The 20,754-nt window shown below is 41.0% G+C and overlaps 1 protein-coding gene across 6 annotated transcripts in view; it reads left to right on the top strand.

Annotated features, from left to right (window-relative positions):
* Positions 1–20,754, top strand: part of LOC118386238 (ganglioside-induced differentiation-associated protein 2) — a 73,524-nt gene that overhangs the window by 6,144 nt on the left and 46,626 nt on the right. For 3 of the 6 annotated variants that reach the window (XM_035773803.2, XM_052522361.1, XM_035773804.2), the window contains exons 5-13: positions 341–429; positions 867–943; positions 1,453–1,612; positions 3,874–4,024; positions 4,154–4,230; positions 4,601–4,677; positions 4,798–4,937; positions 8,579–8,633; positions 9,454–9,597. In XM_035773803.2, coding sequence (XP_035629696.1) covers positions 341–429; positions 867–943; positions 1,453–1,612; positions 3,874–4,024; positions 4,154–4,230; positions 4,601–4,677; positions 4,798–4,937; positions 8,579–8,633; positions 9,454–9,597 — 970 coding nt within the window. Of the gene's footprint in view, positions 1–340; positions 430–866; positions 944–1,452; positions 1,613–3,873; positions 4,025–4,153; positions 4,231–4,600; positions 4,678–4,797; positions 4,938–8,578; positions 8,634–9,453; positions 9,598–9,807; positions 10,134–20,754 lie in introns of those variants that run through there. The other 3 variants (XM_035773801.2, XM_035773802.2, XM_035773800.2) reach the window with 2 other exon arrangements.

The following is a 20,754-nucleotide window of genomic DNA, read 5'->3' as shown; positions in this document are numbered from 1 at the left end:
CCATGGCCATCTCGGTCACCATATTTCTCAAATCACTTTTTTGTCACATGCACTGAATACAGCAGGTAAAATGCTTACTTAACCAACAATGCATAAAAAAATAAAAAAAATAAAAAAAATGATATTACGTTATTTATTATTTTAAATGCAGAAGTTACACACAATAACATAACACATCTATCTATATACAGGGGGTACCAGTACTGAGTCATTATGCAGGGGTACAGGTGAGGTAATATGTACATAAACCACTTTACTCTGTGGTGTGTACTGCACTGTCAATTGAATGGGGTTTGTGTTGTGGCTACTGTTAGTATGTTTGAGCTGTTTGTGTCTGCAGAGAGCAGGCTATGGCATCTGTGGCCGTCTGTGTGGTCAGCACAACTAAGAGAGGATACCCACTGGAGGACGCCACACACATTGCCCTCAGTAAGACACGCACAGCACACACTCACACGCACAGCACACACACACAGAACACACTCACACGCACGGCATACATTCACTAAGTTAATGATCTCTTATACATTAGCGGATAGTACACTGTCACAATTTCATGTAGTTAACTTGTGGCTGTCAACTATTAACACTGGCATGATGTTCAGTAACTCATCCCTGACCTATATGAAACGTATGAAGATGTGTGCAATAATAATTTATTGCATTTATATAGCACCTTTACAAATGCAGTAGGTGCTCAAAGCGCTTTACATTGTAAGGGGGAAACTCACCTATCCCACCACCAATGTTTAGCACCCACTTGGGTGATACAAAGCAACCATTTCTGCCAGAATGCTAGAATGCTCACTACACATCAGCTAGCATATCTGTTGTCTGTTACGGTGTGTATAACTGTGTGTTTGCAGGAACGGTCCGCAGGTTTCTGGAGAACTATGGAGAGAGCATAGAGACGGTGGTGTTCGCTGTGACAGACACAGAAGAGGTGTGTTCTTTTTTTCTTGCTTTACATACTTAGGTTTTACATGCTTAGGTTTTACATGCTTAGGTTTTACATGCTTAGGTTTTACATGCTTAGGTTTTACATGCTTAGGTTTTACATGCTTAGGTTTTACATGATTAGGTTTTACATGCATATAATTGCACTGGCTTGTTCATTTTTTTTCTGGTGTGAAATTCAACTTAAGGGGAATGTTTGGAGCATGAAATATTTAAGCTGTGTTTCGAAGGCAAAGGTTTCTTGTGATTACTCACTAATTTGTTTTTCATAGAGAACATTAAATATATCAAATATAACATGAATGTTTCAGTTTGATGTAATTATTTATGTCGAAGATGGTAAACACACAAAAAGACGGTGTATTTCACAGATAAGAGGGAAAGTGCACATAGTGATTAGAAACTGAGGATGTGTGTGAAGGTTTTTGTGTTAGAAAGCATGTGTGAGTGTGTGGCATCTTAATATCTGTGTGGTTAACATTTTGTGTGTCACAGCCCACATACAGGAAACTGCTGCCTCTCTACTACCCTCGTTCTGAGGAAGAGGAGCGTGCCAGCCTGCCCCTAATCCCGACTGACGTTGGGAACTCTGAAGGTGAGCCTGTAGTCCCAGAGAGACAGATCCGCATCGCCGAGAAACCAGGCTGTCTGGAAGGTAAGACTACATTTCCCACAACCCCCTAGATGTGACTCATCTCTGAGCTGTTGTGCATAGTGGTTTCAATAGGGTTACCATAGCAACAACATCAGGGCCTGAAACAAACTTTTTGATCCACCAGCCACTGGCAGGTAGATTAAAAAAAAAGAAAATCTACCAGCCAAAATATTTTTTCCGACATAATTATACCATAAACCAAAAAACGGATGAGCATGCTTTGTAATGTTTCTAAAGCAATATATGTATTACTAGCAAGAAGTGATCCGGTATATTGCAACATTTTTACCCCAAAGATGTGACCCAAATCTTTTAGCCAAAATAGATGAGCCAAATGTTCAGCTGCTGTTTTAAGGGCAGGAGGTGACGGCACTTGGAGCGGCTGGAGTTGTCAGTGACAGTGTGACTGACATATGAGAATCTGACTGCTTCAGCGAAGACATGCTACTGTACTCAAACATTAAAAAACAATCTAGCTTGTGAACAAAACATTGTAAATGGCTAAGAAACACAAAGAAAAAACACTCACTTTAGTAGACTTGACAAATTAATCTTCACTTCAATCACAGTGCGCACAGCTCCCCAGCCAGGCAGTGTTTATGCACAATGCGCGAGGTAGGATATATATATATATATATATATAATAGGATTCATAGGTCTTTGTGTGATTAGGTACCAGCTATGAAACAGAAAGACAAACACTTCAAAAACAGCTACTGTAGAATTTATTTCTATAAAAAAAATGTAAGGCTCTAAATGTGCTCATGCTTGACTTCTAACTCTATTTTTATTTTCAAATACAAGTGAAATGCTCTCACTGTGGAGCCCTGACCACCTGCCAACGTGTCTGGTGAAATAAACATCTACCCGCCAATTGCAAAATCTAGCCGCATTTGGCGGGTGTTCAGTTTAGGCCCTGAACAACATCCAGTCCATGTAGGTGATGCATTGTGTAAATACATGGTGATAATAGACCTGCCGCCACCGGCAGTTCTTCATCTCTAAGCAGCAGCTGTATTTCCTGGAGTCTGAACAACACAGTCCTGGCCAGTACTACCTGGTTTAAAACCAGGTCATTTGTATCCATGGAAACGCACTCAGTGGAAATGGGAGAAGAATGCAGGATGATCTTTCATAGTCGAGTTAGTGGAACATCTCAGTCATACCCTCGGCCAGTGGTGGAACACACACTACACACAGACAGAGTGATGGCTCTTACATCGGTGTGGAAGGCATTAGGAGCCTAATTGTTAAATTAAACATGTCTCTCTGTTGGTTCATCTTTTCCACTGAGCGCTGCCCTGACAGGTGCTCTGATGGCAGAGAGGAGGATGTACAGGTAACTGGAAAAATAATGAAAACACTTGAGTAAATGAGGGATACAAAGTATATTGAAAGCAGGTGCTTCCACACAGGTGTGGTTCTGGAGCAATTAACATCCCATCATATTTAGGGTATGAAAATGCTAGGCAAGACATTATTTTGGCTACCATGGCTATGCCCCCATACACAGGGCATGAGTAGTCACTGAATGGTTTGATGAGCATGAAAACGATGTAAACCATATGCCATGGCCATCTCAGGCACCAGATGTCAACCAAATTGAACACTTATGGGAGATTCTGGAGTGGTGCCTGAGACAGCGTTTTCCACCACCAACAAAACACCAAATGATGGAATATCTCATGGAAAAATGGTGTCCCATCCCTCTAATATAGTTCCAGATGCTTGTAGAATCTATGCCAGGGTGCGTTGAAGCCGTTCTGGCTCGTGGTAGCCCAATGCCCTGTTAAGACACTTTATGTTGGTGTTTCCTTCATTTTGGCAGTTACCGGTATGTCTTCAATAAAGGAATGCAGAATCCCTCTTGTGTTCAGATATTTTCTTGAATGTTGAAAAGGTTTCTCATCCCGTAAGGTTGTTTTAGTTGTCTAGATGTGTTGATGTATATGAATATACTGGACTGGTATATTATCTTTAGTTACTCACATTAGCCATGTGTATGCTTTTATGCCTTAATATTGCCTCTCCTTGGATGACTGTTGTCCATATGGGGCTCAGCCCTAGATGAAGAACTCCAGACCTAGAGGTGTGAGTCAGGCCCAATGACAACAAACACTGGAATAAACACACACACACACAGACTTTTCAGTGCAATGGTTTCAAAATATGATATTTGTTGATATAACAGTTAGGGAGAGTGTATTTTCTTTTAGAGTTGAGCCATTTTCATAGATTGTATCTGTGTGTGCGCTGTGTAGTTGACTCTGAGGCGGAGACTCTAGACTCAGACCTGGGCCAGGTGGGGACTCATGCGTTTTCCCGGATGGAGGGAGACGTGGACAAACAGCGCAAACTAATCCTGCAGGGCCAGCTGTCTGATGCAACCATGCAGAAACAGCACCAGAGAAAGTGTGTTACACAACTTGTACACTACATCCCTACCATGCATCCTATACCCTAGTTTTACCAACATTTACAGTACACCCTAAGCCAGTACAGTGTTTCTGTAATGTGTTAAAACCTCTCCTATCTTTGCAGTTATAACCGCTGGTTATGTCGAGCCAGAGCAGAGGACTTGTCTGACATAGCAGCATTGAAAGCCTTATATCAAACTGGTGAGTTCAGTGTGTGTCTGTATGTGAAATCCTTTTCCCAGCTCATTGAACATAGCATCCGGGGGTGAAATAATCAGTTTTATCATTTTTCTTTCTCAGGATAAAAAATGACCAGTAATGAAACAGCCTCTGTTGTCATGGCAGGACATCTTTCTTTCACTCCTTCTCTTGCTTTCTCTTTCCTCAAACTCGTTAATTTAGTTAGTTGGATTGCTTTTTATACTTTTTCAGCCATAGATATAATATAGTGAGGCTCATGACACCCTCCTTTTTCACTGAATGTAATTGTTCCATGTCTCCTCTAGGAGGCAGTGTAGTAATACTGGCAGGCTGCTGGGCTTATCTTTTAGTGGTGTGTGTGTTTCCACAGGTGTTGACATGTGTGGCAGGACAGTGATGGTTCTTGTGGGCAGAAATATTCCTGTCACCCTCATCGACATGGAAAAGGTACCAGGCTTCATTTGGAGGCAACATCATGAACATCACCGTTTTAGTTGCACAATAGAAAATAAATCAATATTGTTGCTCTGTGAACAAACCTTGACTGTGAGTATTACTTCACTACAGGCCCTGCTGTACTTCATCCATGTCATGGACCACATCACAGTGAAGGAGTATGTGATGGTTTACTTTCACACTCTGACCGGAGAACACAACCATCTGGACTCTGAATTCCTTAAGAAGCTTCATGAGATTGTAGACACGAAGTAAGAGGCACACCACATATTTTACTGATTTTAGTGAAGAGCGAGAGAGAACTGAAGTCTAGAGACGATTACAGACTGTTGGTAACCAGATACGACAAGTGAATCAAATCTGAATGCATAAGATGAAACCGTTCTCCCTGTGAATGGGGATTTACCGTGAAATTGTTCTGGGGTCTTTAAACCCCCCTTTGTTTTTTACACTGCTGCTACTCGCTGTTTATTATCTATACATAGTCACTTTACCCCTACCTACATTTACAAATGACCACTTTCTGAGAACTGAAACGGGATAGCTTTTGGGTACACATACGTTTTGGAAACCTGGAGTCTGTTATGGAACGGCTTCCCAACGCTCTGAGAAGGTTCCCAGAAAATTATATATTGGCGGTGACACAGCCCAAATCAAAGACACTAACATTACGAAAATATTTGCTTTTCTGGCCAACTCTACAAACTTCACTGATCAAACAGCTCGTTGCTGACAACAATCGGCCATGAATGAATTTCATGTGCAATTGAAGAAAATGGCATCAGGTTCTACGTGACTGCTAATCTCCCCTCTTCTGTTTCAAAATGTTCACAGCACCATACATTTTAACTTTGCAGTGCCAATGTCAACACTATACACCATAACCATGCATACCCTCTGCTTTAGTACATCTAAGACGAGGTCGACTACTAAATACTTTTTTCCCTGTCTATTTAATGAAGCTGCCAGTTGAGGACTTGAGAAACAGACGCCTCACAAGTCCTCAACTGGCAGCTTTATTAAATAGTACCCGCAAAACACCAGATTCCCTGCTGTTGATTGTGGCCTGTGGAATGTTGTCCCACTCTTCTTCAATGGCTGTACGTAGTTGCTGGATATTGGCGGGAACTGGAACACGCTGTTCTACTTGTCGATCCAGAGCATCTCAAACAGGCTCAATGGTTGATATGTTTGGTGAGCCTGCAGGCCATGGAAGAACTGGGACATTTTTAGCTTCCAGGTCCTTGCGGCATGGGGCTGTGCATTATAATGCTGAAACATGAGGTGATGGCGGCGGATGAGTTGCATGACAATGGGCCTCAGGATCTTGTCTCGGTATCTCTGTGCATTGAAATTGCCATCAATAAAATGCAATTATGTTCGTTGTCCGTAGCTTATGACCCAAAGCCACCATAGGGCACTCTATTCACAACGTTGACATCAGCAAACCACTCGCCCACATGACGTCTTATACGTGTTGTGAGGCCGGTTGGATGTACTAATAAATTCTCTAAAACGACGTTGGAGGCAGCTTATGGTAGAGATCAGAGCTGTTGCCAGAGAATTGGTGGACATTCCTGCAGTCAGCATGCCAATTGCACACTCTCTAAACTTGACATCTGTGGCATTGTGCAAATTGTAGTGGCCTTTTATTGTCCCCAACCCAAGGTGCACCTGTGTAATGGTGCTTATATTTTTGTTCACTGAGTTTCCACCAGTAAACAGTATGCTGATGGGGTAGTAGGTCCATCATCCAAATAAACCAGCTTACAACCAGAAGAACATGTTTGATAACTCTTGGCACTGCTGACTTATTTTCCCAGTAGTTGTGATGAGCAAGTTATGTCCCACATAAGAGAAACTGTGTAGTCCTCCATGTCTGCACTGCACTGCTGCTTTAGACCAGGGATGGGAAACTTTGAGGGTGGAGGGCTGTGCGTACCCACATCCATACCCACACATACAGTCAGAGCCAGCCCTAGCCTTTTTTGGGGCCCTACGTGAAATTTTGTTGAAGGGGGCCCACCTTGAGAGCAAAACATTTTAGCTGCCTCACTCTTGACAGTGGGGAGAAATGTTTGCCATTTTTAATATATCTGAGTGAGAAGTAAATCAATGGGGTTCCCCCAGGCGGTAATTCGACTGATTACTACAAGTTTAAATTGTTGGCTAGACTAATTTACCAATCTAAAAAATGTTAGCTGACATGGGATAATTGAGTGACTGTCAGTGACTGACATAAGAGGAAAAACTGCTTATGCACAACCAAATTTCAGAATTACTATTCTAACTCTCAACAGTAAGTTGAGACCCCGACTGAGTTCCTCTTGGAAATTGATCGAGCCAGCTGCCGATCTCTGTTCTAGACCAATAAATGGACCTGCTACATTAGGAATCATCTTACCTATAGCTCTTTAGCGTTGGCTCTTGGAGCAGAGGTCCATTTTGGCAATCCTATTCTTCCCCTAGGCCAAGAAGAGAGGAACTCATGATCGTGTCTGGCTGGGGAGAGTGGCTGGTCCACCAAAGAGACAGATGTTGTTCCTTGAGGACTGGCCCAAACAATGCTCTACTCCACCTCCCTGTGGTGTCTTTTAGGTCTCTCAGAACACCGATGAAACAATGGTTAAATGGTCATTTGTTTGGGGTGTTATTTTTCCAAGTGTCCTGTAAAAGTGTCGGCATGCTTCAGTTCGGCTGAACCGAACGAGTGTGCTCGCATACTCCCTTAAAAGACCTTAACTTGAAAAACGAGAAACTGCTACGTTTTAGCCGAGGAGGTCTTAATCACGCAATTTTACATCTAAGATTTTTGGTGCAGTATTCCTCTAACTCGTTTGCATGCAAATAAAAATCATCTTTCATTGAATGACAAGATTTTATTTAAGAATCTGTACTGTTGACCTGGCACTGACAACGTGGCACTGACAACGTGGCACTGACAACGTGGCACTGACAACGTGGCACTGACAACGTGGCACTGACAACGTGGCACTGACTTCGGCTTGCCTCAAGAAAAAATGACGTGTGCCCAAACAGCCTTACTGAAGTCCAAAATGTCACAAAATGTTGTCATAATATATGCACAAACTCTTCCAAATTGTTTCGGCTGGGAAGCAGGCAGACTCCTGTACTGGCCATGGGTGGTTACTGTCTACACAATGTGCCTCCGAGTGATGGGTTGGTTCCACATTTGGGGACTAGAACCATGTAATTGCATGTTAGTTACATAGGCAGGTGTAGACTATTGATGTTGCATGTCCATGTCAGAGAGGCATGGGAAAGGGTAGAGGTGTGTGTGTGTGCGCGCGCATGCTGTTGGATGGCCTTGGGTGATTTACATTTTTTCTAGTTTGTGTTCTTTTAACAGTACCTTGGCCTGAGGACACCTCAACAATTGGAGCACTTTTATGGACATTTTGGTCATTTTGTAAAAAATCTCTCTTTGGTTTGTTCAAAGGACCCAATTGTCTGCAAAAAGAAGAATAACCAGCAAACTGTTCTGGAAATACTTGCGTAAACCTAAGCCGCTTGAAGAACTTGATGGCAGTTAAAATGGGTGATCCATCACTGGAAATGAAACTGGAATTGCTATTTAGTTGAATGTTAAAGCTACAATGTAACTTTTTTGGCGACCCAACTATACGTCACATTTCTATGTGAATTTGGATCTGTCATTCTCATTGCTAGCAAGTCTAAGAAGCAGTAGATCTGTTCTATGTGCGCTATTTCTATGCTTCTTGTGCTTAAGTCTTCTTTCCATGCATATTTTTGATATTGCGTTTTTTTTTCTCAAGGGCAATAATAAATCATTATAATAATTATAACTATTTAACATGCTAGCCAATAGTGACATGTCAATAAATGGCTTTTGCTTTGTTTTGTATTCCAGGTTTAAGAATAACTTGAGGGCTTTCTACTTTGTACACCCCTCTTTTCGCTCTAAGGTAAATTCAACAGTACCCCTGTTTTACTGCTTCTCAAACACTTTTTAGGTGTATTTCTACTACTAGGCATTATTAGGATATGTACAGGATATACCAGGGTTGGGGTCAATTCCAGTGAGTTCAGGTACACTGAAATAAAAATTATTTTCAATGAGGAAAATTTGGACTTGGAATTTGGTTTACTTTCTGAATTGACTGTTTTATGCCCTCTGTTAAGTTTACAGTCTTTTCTGACCAAGATCAGCAGGGCTCTTTTCACACGCACACACAGCACCCCACTACTGTTCTGTAGTTTCACCAAGACTTCTTTTGGCTGTGAGCCTCCCTGACACATTACCCTGTTCAAGCTTCAACCTCTGGTCTCATTTGCTTTGTTACTGAGTTGAATCAGCCCTTTAGATGGGAGAAAGCTTACAGTTTAGAAATCTACTAATTGGTCCATTTAAAGGATCCAGGAACTCTGAGGTAACTTGACTCTGAGGTGTGTATGAGAGACGCGCCAGGCATTGTGCTGGGGTCATTAGAATGCATGCTGAAAATGGTTTGGAATGGGAAGCAAAGCACACACTTGCGTAGTAAAGAGGAGAGGGAAGTCTATTGGCCTTATTCAATCAAACCTAATAAGTGGATTTTAGGGAGAAGTACATTCGTCTCAATAGATTACCACTTAAATACAGTGGAAGGCTTCAGCCAAAACACATCTGTGTTATAAACAACTATTACAATTTAACCTTCAGGGCAAGTCCAATTGTAAATACCCCCCCATTTTCACCAGTTTCTTTCAATGTTTCTTATCTAATGTTAATTTCTCTTGTGTCAGGTGTCCACCTGGTTCTTCACTACATTCAGTGTGTCAGGGATGAAGCAGAAGGTCCATCATGTAGAGACCCTCCAGCAGCTGTTCACCTGTATCCTGCCTGAACAGATAGACATCCCTCCCTTTGTCCTGGAGTACGATGCACGGGTGAGGCCCTACACACAACATTCTCTCTGTCTAGCTTACCAACCTTGCTGACCTACATCTACAGGGCTACACACACACACACTCATGTATTGAGTTGTGGGTATATTCCCACATTGTATCAGATTCTAAGTGTTGCACTTTGTGTGTGTTACGATTTTAAAATGTAACATGTACCTTATCTTCAGGCTATTTTTGTTGGTTTGTTCAAAGGACCGAATTGTCTGCAAAAAGAAAAATAACCAGCAAACTGTTCAGCAAATACTTTAGAGTAAACACAAGACATTTGCTAAAATGGATGATCCATCACTGGAAATTAAACCGGAATTGTTATGTAATAGAATGTTAAAGCTGTAATATGTCACTTTTTGCGTAACCCAACCAATTTCACATAGAAATGTGACTTGTAGATCCATCGTTCTCATTGAAAGCAAGTCTAAGATGCAGTAGATCTGTTCTATGTGTGCTATTTCTATGCTTCCCGTGTTTAAGTTGAATTTTTTTTTCTTCTACTTTCGGTTTTGTACACCAGGTGAAAATACAATATTATCGGTTTTGGAAAATACAGTACCAGTCAAAAGTTTGGACACCTACTCATTCAATGACTTAATTATTTTTACTCTTTTCTACATTGTAGAATAATAGTGAAGACAGCAAAACTATGAAATAACACATGGAATCATGTAGTAACCATAAGTGTTAAAGAAATCAAAATATATTTGAGATTCTTCAAATAGCCATCTGTTGACAGCTTTGCACACTCTTGGCATTCTGTCAACCAGCTTCACCTGGAATGCTTTTTCAATAGTCTTGAAGGAGTCTTGCTGAGCACTTGCAACAGTCTTGCTGAGCACTTGTTGGCTGCTTTTCCCTCACTCTGCAGTCCAAACCATCTCAACTGGGTTGAGGTCTGGTGATTGTGGAGGCCAGGGCATCTGATGCAGCACTCCATCACTCTCCTTCTCGGTCAAATAGCCCTAACACTGGAGGTGTGTTGGAGGTGTGTTGGGTCATTGTTCTGTTGATAAACAAATGATGGTCCCACTAAGTGCAAACCAGATGGGATGGCGTATCACTGCAGAATGCTGTGGTAGCCATGCTGGTTAAGTGTGCCTTATTCTCAGTAAATCACAGACAGTGTCACCAGCAAAGCACCCCCACACCATCACACATCCACGCTTCACGGTGGGAATCACACATGTGGAGATCATCCTTTCACCTACTCTGCGTCTCACAAAGACACGGCGGTTGGATCCAAAAATCTCACATTTGAACTCATCAGACCAAAAAACTGATTCTCCTTTCTGGTTCTCCTTTCCTGTGGCGGTCCTCATGAGAGCCAGTTTCATCATAGCGCTTGAAGGTTTTTGCGACTGCACTTGAAGAAACTTTCAAAGTTCTTAATTTTCTGGATTGACTGACCTTCATATCTTAAAGTAATGATGGACTCTCATTTGTCTTTGCTTATTTGAGCTGTTCTTGCCATAATATGGACATAGTCTTTTACCAAAGAGTGTGCAAAGCTGACCACAAAGCGAAGGGTGGCTACTTTGAAGAATCTCAAATATATTTTTGATTCGTTTAACACTTAGTTGATTACTACTTGATTCCATATGTTCTTTCATAATTTTGATGTCTTCACTATTATTCTACAATGTAGAAAATAGTAAAAATAATGAAACTGTTGAATGAGTAGGTGTGTCCAAACTTTTGACTGGTACTGTATATTTCACGGCGGTTTGGATGATTCTCTAAACTATACTTGCTTCTTTGTCACAAACTGAAATGAGGCAATCTATTAATTTTAGCAACCAGGAAATGGTGAAGCGATTTTCTGCATAGTGCATATTTATTTTAGTTATTTGTTCTGGGTTATTTCAAAGTTACTGGTCAGTCGCTAAAATACCTCCACTGATGTAAACACTTGATATGCCTGTTTAGTATACTTACACAGGTCTGTGTGTTCTACTTAAAACTCAATTTGTCAGCCGGAGTTATCACCCTAAATCAGATGGAAAGGAAAAGCAGAACTGAAAAGGAATGAGCGTTACACAATAGCTCTTTCAATATATCTTTTTTTTGATCTTGTATTGAGATGAAGCAGAGAGAGGGGAAACGATGCAATGATACCTTACTGGCTCTGGGTGACTTGTTAGTTTGTGGAGTTGGTTCTTTTGTAAGCTTATGCGCTGATAGTGGTGCCTGGAGAAGTGGGTATACTCTAATTATGCTAAAACATTTCCAAAACGCCCGCCCCGTGAAGGAAAGGTGCCCTATGGGAAGAATTCTATGAGAAACGGTGACTTTTACACTCTGAATGACCTAAAATCATAAATTCCATATTGGTCTTTCACAGTCAGGCCAACCCAAGCTGTACTGGGCAAGTAGGCTAATATTAGTCCTCCTATTGAAACCGATAAATGAGACTGTCAACTGAGTCTGAAATTTACAGGTTTCAGATTTTGCTCTGTCACTTTTTTTGTTTGTTGCATAAATACAACACAATTGTATGTTCTAATGCCATAACAATGCTTAAACCACGTCAGGAGACCACATTTGAGGTCTGGGAAAAATCTAATGTTGATTTGAGTGTAGTTGCCTTTTAACTCGATGTGTGCAGGCACGTAGCACTGTTTGGTTAGCAGTATTTCTGTTGTACATGAGATGGAGTTTGCAAAAGAAATGACCACTGGATTGATGCTAATTATATTCTGGCAGATAACTAGCTCCAAAGTAGACTATGCCTAACATTTTAATAGAGGTTTTGGGAAAGCCTTTCCATCTACCAGAAGACATTTAGGCCTATTATTAGCATCCCTGTACTTTTCCTGTTGCTTCATTGTTTGACACCTGGACATTTTACTTCATATTATGAGGCATTACCTTGCTTCAAAGTAGCATTTTTTTTTTTTTTAGACTTAACCAATGGAACACATGAGTTTCTTTAAACTTTCATTGTCTCGCAGCCGACGGCATTATCCTAGTCATATTAGCGGCCCATGAAAGTTGTTGCATCTTTAAATCTCCCTTCTTTCAAAGTTTCTAACCGATATTTCCATCTCTGGCCATGAAACCGCTCGCATGTGCGGTGCTTATTTTAGAATGGTGTTTTCCTGCAATTTAATTTTGGAACATTCATGCGTAAGCCTACTGCTATGTGTACATTGCTGTGCTTAAAATGTGAAGAAATGGTAGTTTAGCAACATTTTAAGCTAAACATTATAATCTGTTCCATCAGCCTTATTAATTGATATGGCATATACATTCGGAAAGTATTCAAACCCCTTGACTCGCATTTTGTTACATAACAGCCTTATTTTAAAATGGATTAAAATGTTGTTTTCCCTCACTAATCTACACACAACACCCAATAATGACGAAGCAAAAATTGGTTTCTATAAATTGTAGAAAATGTGTGTATTATTTTACTAAAATATTACATTTACATAAGTATTCAGACCCTTTACTCAGTACTTTGGCAGCGAGTTCAGCCTTGAGTTTCTTGTGTATGACGCTACAAGCTTGGGACACCTGTATTTGGAGTTTCATTTATTCTCTACCAGGTTGGATGGGGAGCATCTCCGCACATATATTTTCAGGTCTGTCCAGAGATGTTCAAGTCTAGGCTCTGGCTGGGCCACTCAAGGACATTCAGAAACTTGTCCCAAAGCCACTCGTGCCTTGTTTTGACTGTGTGCTTAGGAAGGAGAACCTTCGACCCAGTCTGATGTCCTGAGCTCTCTGGAGCAGGACATCAGTGTACTTTTCTCCTGTCATCTTTCCCTCGATCCTGACTAGTCTCCCAGTCCCGCAGCTGAAAAATATCCCCACAGCATGATGCTGCCACCCATGCTTCACCGTAGGGAGGGTGCAAGGTTTCCTCCAGACGTGACGCTTGGCATTCAGGCCAAAGCGTTCAATATTTGTTTCTAGAGACTAGAGAATCATTTTCTCATGGTCTGAGTCCTTTAGGTGACTTTTGGCAAACTTGAAGTGGGAGGTCATGTGCTTTTTACTGAGGAGGTGCTTCCATCTGGTTGGTAGAGTGCTGCAGAGATGGTTGTCCTTCTGGATGATTCCCCCATCTCCACAGAGGAACTCTGGAGCTCTCAGAGTGACCATCTGGTTCTTGGTCACCTTCCTGACCAAGGCCCTTCTTCCCCGATTGCTCAGTTTTGCCGGGCAGCCAGCTCTAGGAAGAGTCTTGGTGGTTCCAAACTTCCTCCATTTTAAGAATGATGGAGGCAGGACTCACGTGGGACCGCCAAAAAAGAAGGCAGCACATTAGAGCGCTCCTAATACCCAAATGTAAATACTGAAATTTAACGGCACACACTTTCATTTTTGTCTTAATATATTGACTTGTAGTACAGTTTAATATAAAGATAATTCACATTTTGAAACGTCTCGCTAAGGTGGCGTTATTGGAATGCCAATACACACTAAACTTCAAGCCTATTCACAGAAGGCCACATTGGCTAGCAAACAAACAGCAAGTCCTCCTGAATCCCCCTCACCAAGACATGGATAAAAACTTCAGAGCTAAAGGAAAAAGTTGATGCGATACAAAAGAGGATGGATGAGGCAGAGGGATGGATTTTGACAGTGGAGGATGCCATCTCCCGTCTGGAGAATGGTAGTGAGAATCACAAGAAAAAGCTGGATATATTGTGGAATTGTGTCGAAGAACTTGAACAGAAGTAGGAGAAATATGGTGATGTTGGTTAATCTGAAAGAGGTTGGCGGTGGACTAATCTTGTGTGTGTGTGCAGAAAATCACAGAAGGATTTGGATTTGATGACTTGAACGAACCCATCGCAATTTAACCATGCCTGACGAGAATAGGCCCCCGAGAACGGTTCTCATCCACTTCTTACGATTTACAACCTGGGACAAGGTACTTAAAGCAGCAAAAGAAAAGGGTGGTTCAGTGTGTAGGCCGCCAGCTGTCTTATTTACCCGGACTTGTCCAAGGAACTGGCAATAAAGAGGAAGACGTTTGCAATGGTAAAGAAACATCCCTGAGAAGAACATCAGGCACACACTGGCATTTCCAGCGACCCTGCTCTTTTCTTGGAAGGGAAAGATAATTATTTTCAAGGACAACATGGAGGCAGATTTTTGCTAGAGTAAGGTGTTTAGCCTAGATAAAGAAGATGAGACGAAGTAAACTAAAAGTTGAATTGTATGCTGTTTACTATACAAATGAAGGTAGCTTATGTGTTTGCGGAACACAGGGGAGTGTTGCTAATTTAGCCTAGGCTTTCAAGTGCCTCACAGACCATAAGGAATTTTGAGTTGAGACTGCAGGTTATCTGTCATCAAGAAGCAACGTTACGTTCCTAGTTGCTATGTTTTATTTTGGGATTGGTTTTCTACGTTTATTTAACTGTTTTATTGTACAGCTGGAGCATATATCGTGAAATGTTATATACGTGTGTTAAATGGGACACTTCACACTCAGGCTGTAACTAATCAACACAAATATGGCTAATGGTTATGTAAACATAATCTATTGGAATATAAATGGTTGTGGTAACCAAGGAAAAATATTGACATTTTTAAAATCAAAACAGGCAAATATTGTGTTTACCCAGGAATCACATTTAACAGACAGAGGCACTGAAATTTAGTGGAGGCTGGGTTGCAGAAGTTTATCATAGCACATTTAATTCCAAACAAAATGGGGGATTATTCTGATAAACAAAATACTTAATTTTGAAGGAACACTGACGAGTTTGGCAGGCTTATCTGCACTGAGGCTCTTATAAATGGGATTAATGTAGTGTTATGCAGCATATATGCTCCCTACAATGAGGACACTGATATATATCTATATCATGAGGTAAACGTTATACTGGGAAATATGGAGGGGCAGATCGTCCTTGCTGGAGACTTCAACCTAGTGATGATTGATAGAAGTACATTTACAAGTAACTCCACGCCAAAGGATAGACTTGCAATACATATCCTAGCAGAGTATATGGGCCTTACAGACATATGGAGATTCGTCCATCCTAATGATAGAGAATACACCTATTTTCTCCCACTTTCAGAAAACACACACTAGATTTCTTCTTGATATCTAATTTCATGGTTAATAACGTGATTCATTTAAAGATTGGGCCCATTGCCGTCACAGATCATGCTATAGTAGAGTTACATATTGATATAGACCATGCTATTACAAGATGAGATATTTAGCCAATCGCTAACAGATGATCTTACATCCTTTTTTGAGATCAACATAGGCTCAACCGGAAAAGAGTTTCCCGGTATGGGAAACCTATAAAGCATATATTCCATGGAAAATAATGGCACATGTGTCCAAAAAGAAGAGTGAAAGGGTTGAAGCAGTAAAAATATTAGACACCCAGTTTGTGGTTTGGAAGGGATTTGACAAGACATTTTACAGATGGCACATTTCAAACTGCCTGCAATTTGACATTTCAGTTACATGAAATGGATAACAAAAAGGCAGAATATGTACTGTTTTTATACATTTTTTAAAACAGTTTTATGAGGGAGGTGAGACGATAGGCAGGCTATTAGCAAGACAACTAAAAATGCTGAACACTTCTAACATAATTCCAGCAATTAAGAAGGGCAATAAGATAGTGACTTCAATCAAAGAGAAAGTGTGTTTCAATGTTTTTATGAAGATTTATATTAGAGATGCATGATTATATAGGTGAACATATTGGAATCGGACAATATTAACTAAAAATGCCAACATCGGTATCGGCCGATGTCTATTTTAACGGCGATGTCAAAGCTGACGTGCATACCTAATATAACGTAGGTACATGATGTAATGATGTGCAATACAGCGTTCCTAACCTAGCCCACAATGTCTGCTGTGTGGGTCGAGCAGTCAACAAGTCCAGCAGTCATTTGAAAGAGTAAGAAAATTCAAAGGCCGAAATTCATTAAAGCGAAGATAATGTAATTCATTGCCCTTGATAATCAACCGTTCTGTTGTGGGTGATGTTGGCTTTCGCCAACTGGTCAAGCGCGAGTACACACTACCAAGTCCACTATTTTTCAGATGTTGCCCTACCGGATGGTGCCACTGCTATTAGCGTCACGCCATTTAGGTCTTTGCGTGTCAAAAGATACAGTACCACTGTCAAAGCTGTATAAACGTCTGCAAACACCGGCCATGAACAATGTGTTTTCAATACCGCTTTGGTAATAAAGCATAATTTGTTCGACTGCAACTTCGGGGGAAGCTACAGTTGAAGTCAGAACTTTACATACACATACATACACCATTGCCTACAAACTCAGTTTTTCCCAATTCCTAACATTCAATCCTAGTAAAAATTCCCTGTCTTAGGTCATTTAGGATCACCACTTTATTTTAAGAATGTGAAATGTCAGAATAATAGTGATTTATTTCCGCTTTTATTTCTTTCATCACATTCCCAGTGGGTCAGAAATGTACATGCACTCAATTAGTATTTGGTAGCATTGCCTATAAAATGTTTAGCTTGGGCCAAATGTTTTGGGTAGCCTTCCTCAAGCTTCCCACAATAAGTTGGGTGAATTTTGGCCCATTCCTCCTGACAGCTGACAGAGGTTTGTAGGCCTCCTTGCTCACACACTCTTTTTCAGTTCTGCCCAGAAATGTTCTATAGGATTGCTTTGTGATGGCCACTCCAATACTGTGACTTTGATGTCCTTAAGCCATTTTTGTTGTGTTTTTTAAAAAATGTATTTAATTTGACCCCTTTTTCTCCCCAATTTCGTGGTATCCAATTGTTTTAGTAGCTACTATCTTGTCTCATCGCTACAACTCCCGTACGTTCTCCGGAGAGACGAAGGTTGAAAGTCATGCGTCCTCCAATACACAACCCAACCAAGCCGCACTGCTTCTTAACACAGCGCACATCCAACCTGGAAGCCAGCCGTACCAATGTGTCGGAGGGAACACAGTGCACCTGGCAACCTTGGTTAGCGCACTGCGCCCGGCCTGCCACGGGAGTTGCTGGTGCGCGATGAGACAAGGACATCCCTACCTCCCTAACCCGGACGACACTAGGCCAATTGTGAGTCGCCCCACGGACCTCCCGGTCGCGGCTGGTTACGGCAAAGCCTGGCCGCGAACCCAGAGTCTCTGATGGCACAGCTGGCGCTGCAGTACAGCGCCCTTAACCACTGCGCCACCCGGGAGGCCCTCTTAAGCCATTTTGCCACAACTTTGGAAGTCTGCTTGGGGTCATTGTCCATTTGGAAGACCCATTTGCGACCAAGCTTTAACTTCCTGACTGATGTCTTGAAACGTTGCTTCAATATATCCACATCATTTTCCATCCTCATGATGCCATCTATTTTGTGAAGTGCACCAGTCCCTCCTGCAGCAAAGCACCCCCACAACATGATGCTGCTACCCCCTTGCTTCACGGTTGGGATGGTGTTCTTCTGCTTGCAAGTCTCCCCCTTTTTCCTCCAAACATTACAATGGTTATTATGGCCAAACAGTTCTGTTTTTGTATCATCAGACCAGAGGACATTTCCCCAAAAAGTACAATCTGTGTCCCCATGTGCAGTTCCAAACCGTAGTCTGGCTTTTTATGGTGGTTTTTGAGCAGTTGCCTCTTCCTTGCTGAGTGGCCTTTCATGTTATGTTGATATAGGACTCGTTTTACTGTGGATATAGATACTTTTGTACCCGTTACCTCCAGCATCTTCGCAAGGTCTTTGTGTTGCTGTTGTTCTGGGATTGATTTGCACTTTTTGCATCCAAAGGACATTTATCTCTAAGAGACAGAATGCGTCTCCTTCCTGAGCGGTATGACAGCTGCGTGGTCCCATGGTGTTTATACTTTTGTACTATTGTTTGTACAGATGAACATTGTACCTTCAGGCATTTGGAAATTGCTCCCAAGAATGAACCAGACTTGTGGTGGTCTACAATTTTCTTTCTGAGGTCTTGGCTGATTTCTGATTTTCTATGATGTTAAGCAAAGAGGCACTGATTTTGAGGGTAGGCCTTGAAATACATCCACAGGTACACCCCCAATTGACTCAATTGATGTCAATTAGCCTATCAGAAGCTTCTAAAGCTATGACATTATTTTCTGGAATTATCCAAGCTGTTTAAAGGCAAAGTCAATTTTGTGTTTGTAAACTTCTGAAATAATGTCTGTAAACAATTGTTAGAAAAATTACTTGTCATGCACACAGTAGATGTCCTAACCCACTTGCCAAAACTATAGTTTGTTAACAAGACATTTGCGGAGTGGTTAAAAAAGAGTTTTTAATGACTCCAACCTAAGTGTATGTGAACTTCTGCCAGTTGAGGACTTGTGAGGCCACTGTTTCTCAAACTAGACACACTAATGTACTTGTCCTCTTGCTCAGTTGTGCACCGGGGTCTCCCAGTCTTTTCTATTCTGGTTAGAGACAATTTGCGCTGTTCTGTGAAGAGAGTAGTACACAGCGTTGTATGAGATCTTCAGTTTCTTGTTAATTTCTCGCATGGAATAGCCTTCATTTCTCAGAACAAGAATAGATTGACAAGTTTCAGAAGAAATTTAGTTTGTTTCTGGCCATTTTGAGCCTGTAATCAAACCCACAAATGCTGATGCTCCCGATACTCAACTAGTCTAAAGAAGGCCAGTTTTATTGCCTTTTTAAATCAGAACAACAGTTTTCAGCTGTGCTAACATAATTGCAAAAGGGTTTTCTAATGATTATTTAGCCTTTTTTGTAAATGATAAATGTGGATTAGCTAACACAATGTGCCATTGGAACACAGGAGTGATGGTTGGTGATAATGGGCTTCTGTACGCCTATGTAGATATTACACACAAAAAAAAATCAGCCGTTTTCAGCTACAATAGTAATTTACAACATTAACAATGTCTACACTGTATTTTAATAGACAAAAAAGTTGCCTTTTTAAAAAAGGTAATTTCTAAGTGACCCCAAACCTTTGAACGGTATTGTATGTAAATGCCAACAAAATAACTTTTTTTTTGTGTGCAACCTTTTATTTAACATGGCAAGTCATGTAAGAACAAATTCTTATTTACAATGTAAGATTACCCCAGACGACGCTGGGCCAATCATCGCCCTCCCAATCATGGCCGGATGTGATACAGCCTGGATTCGAATCAGGGACTGTAGTGACTCTTGCACTGAGATGCAGTGCCTTAGACCGCTGCATCCATGTGTGGGTTTCAACTATTTAACTGTAATGAATGCTTAAGTCTTCTAAAATGTTAAATATCTATCGTTTTTTTTTGACAAGGAAATAATTGGATATCTGTATCTGCCAAAAAAGTAATATTGTTGCATCACTAATTTATACACATCCTCCTTTTCAGCGAGCCCTATAGATATGAGTACAGAATACCTGGCTATCTGATAATCTAGGTAAGAGGACATGGACTGTACTATAACAGAAGATGTTAGAGCTGCCATTTTTATCTATGAAAGCAGGGAAATCCCTGGGTCTGGACAGCCTTCCTGTAGAATATTATAAAAATGATATTGACATTCTTAAACCTGTATTGACAGTGGTTTTCCCAGGAGGCATTTAAAAATGGCTCCTTTCCGGACACCTTTGATATGGCTGATTCCTAAAAAGGATAGAGATACTACAGAACCTGGGAATTTTAGAGCGATCAGCCTCAATGTGGATAGTAAGATTTTTACGAAGACCCTAGCAATACACTTAAAATACACTTACACTACCTATTATACATAGTGACCAAGTAGGATTTATTAAGAACCAGACTTCAACTGATATGAGGCTCTTACAGCTCATTTAGTTAAACCAATCAAATATAGTTCTTATCACTGCTTTCTCCTTAGATTCTGAGAAGGGATTTGATAGGGTAGAGTGGGCTTTTCTCTTAAGAACCCTAGAAAATGTGGTTCTGGACCTGACTTGTAAATGGATAGTGTCCTCTATTCTAATCCTAAAGCATCAGTACAAATGGAATTGTCTTTTTTTTTGTCTTTCTAGAGGCACAAGGCAGTGTTGCTCGCTCTCCCCTCTCCTGTTCACCATAGTTTTAGAGCCCTTGCGACAATGATAAGAACAGATCCAGAAATAAGGGGTGTACATTGAGGAGGAAAATAATTCAAGCTGCTTATGTATGCAGATGATATTCTACTGCTAGACTCTGATCCTCTTCAGTCTGTACC

The sequence above is a fragment of the Oncorhynchus keta genome, chromosome 7, assembly GCF_023373465.1.
Source record: "Oncorhynchus keta strain PuntledgeMale-10-30-2019 chromosome 7, Oket_V2, whole genome shotgun sequence".
NCBI lineage: Eukaryota > Metazoa > Chordata > Actinopteri > Salmoniformes > Salmonidae > Oncorhynchus > Oncorhynchus keta.
The sequence above is the reverse complement of the archived record's forward strand: the minus strand, read 5'-3'. Positions and strand labels throughout refer to the sequence as shown.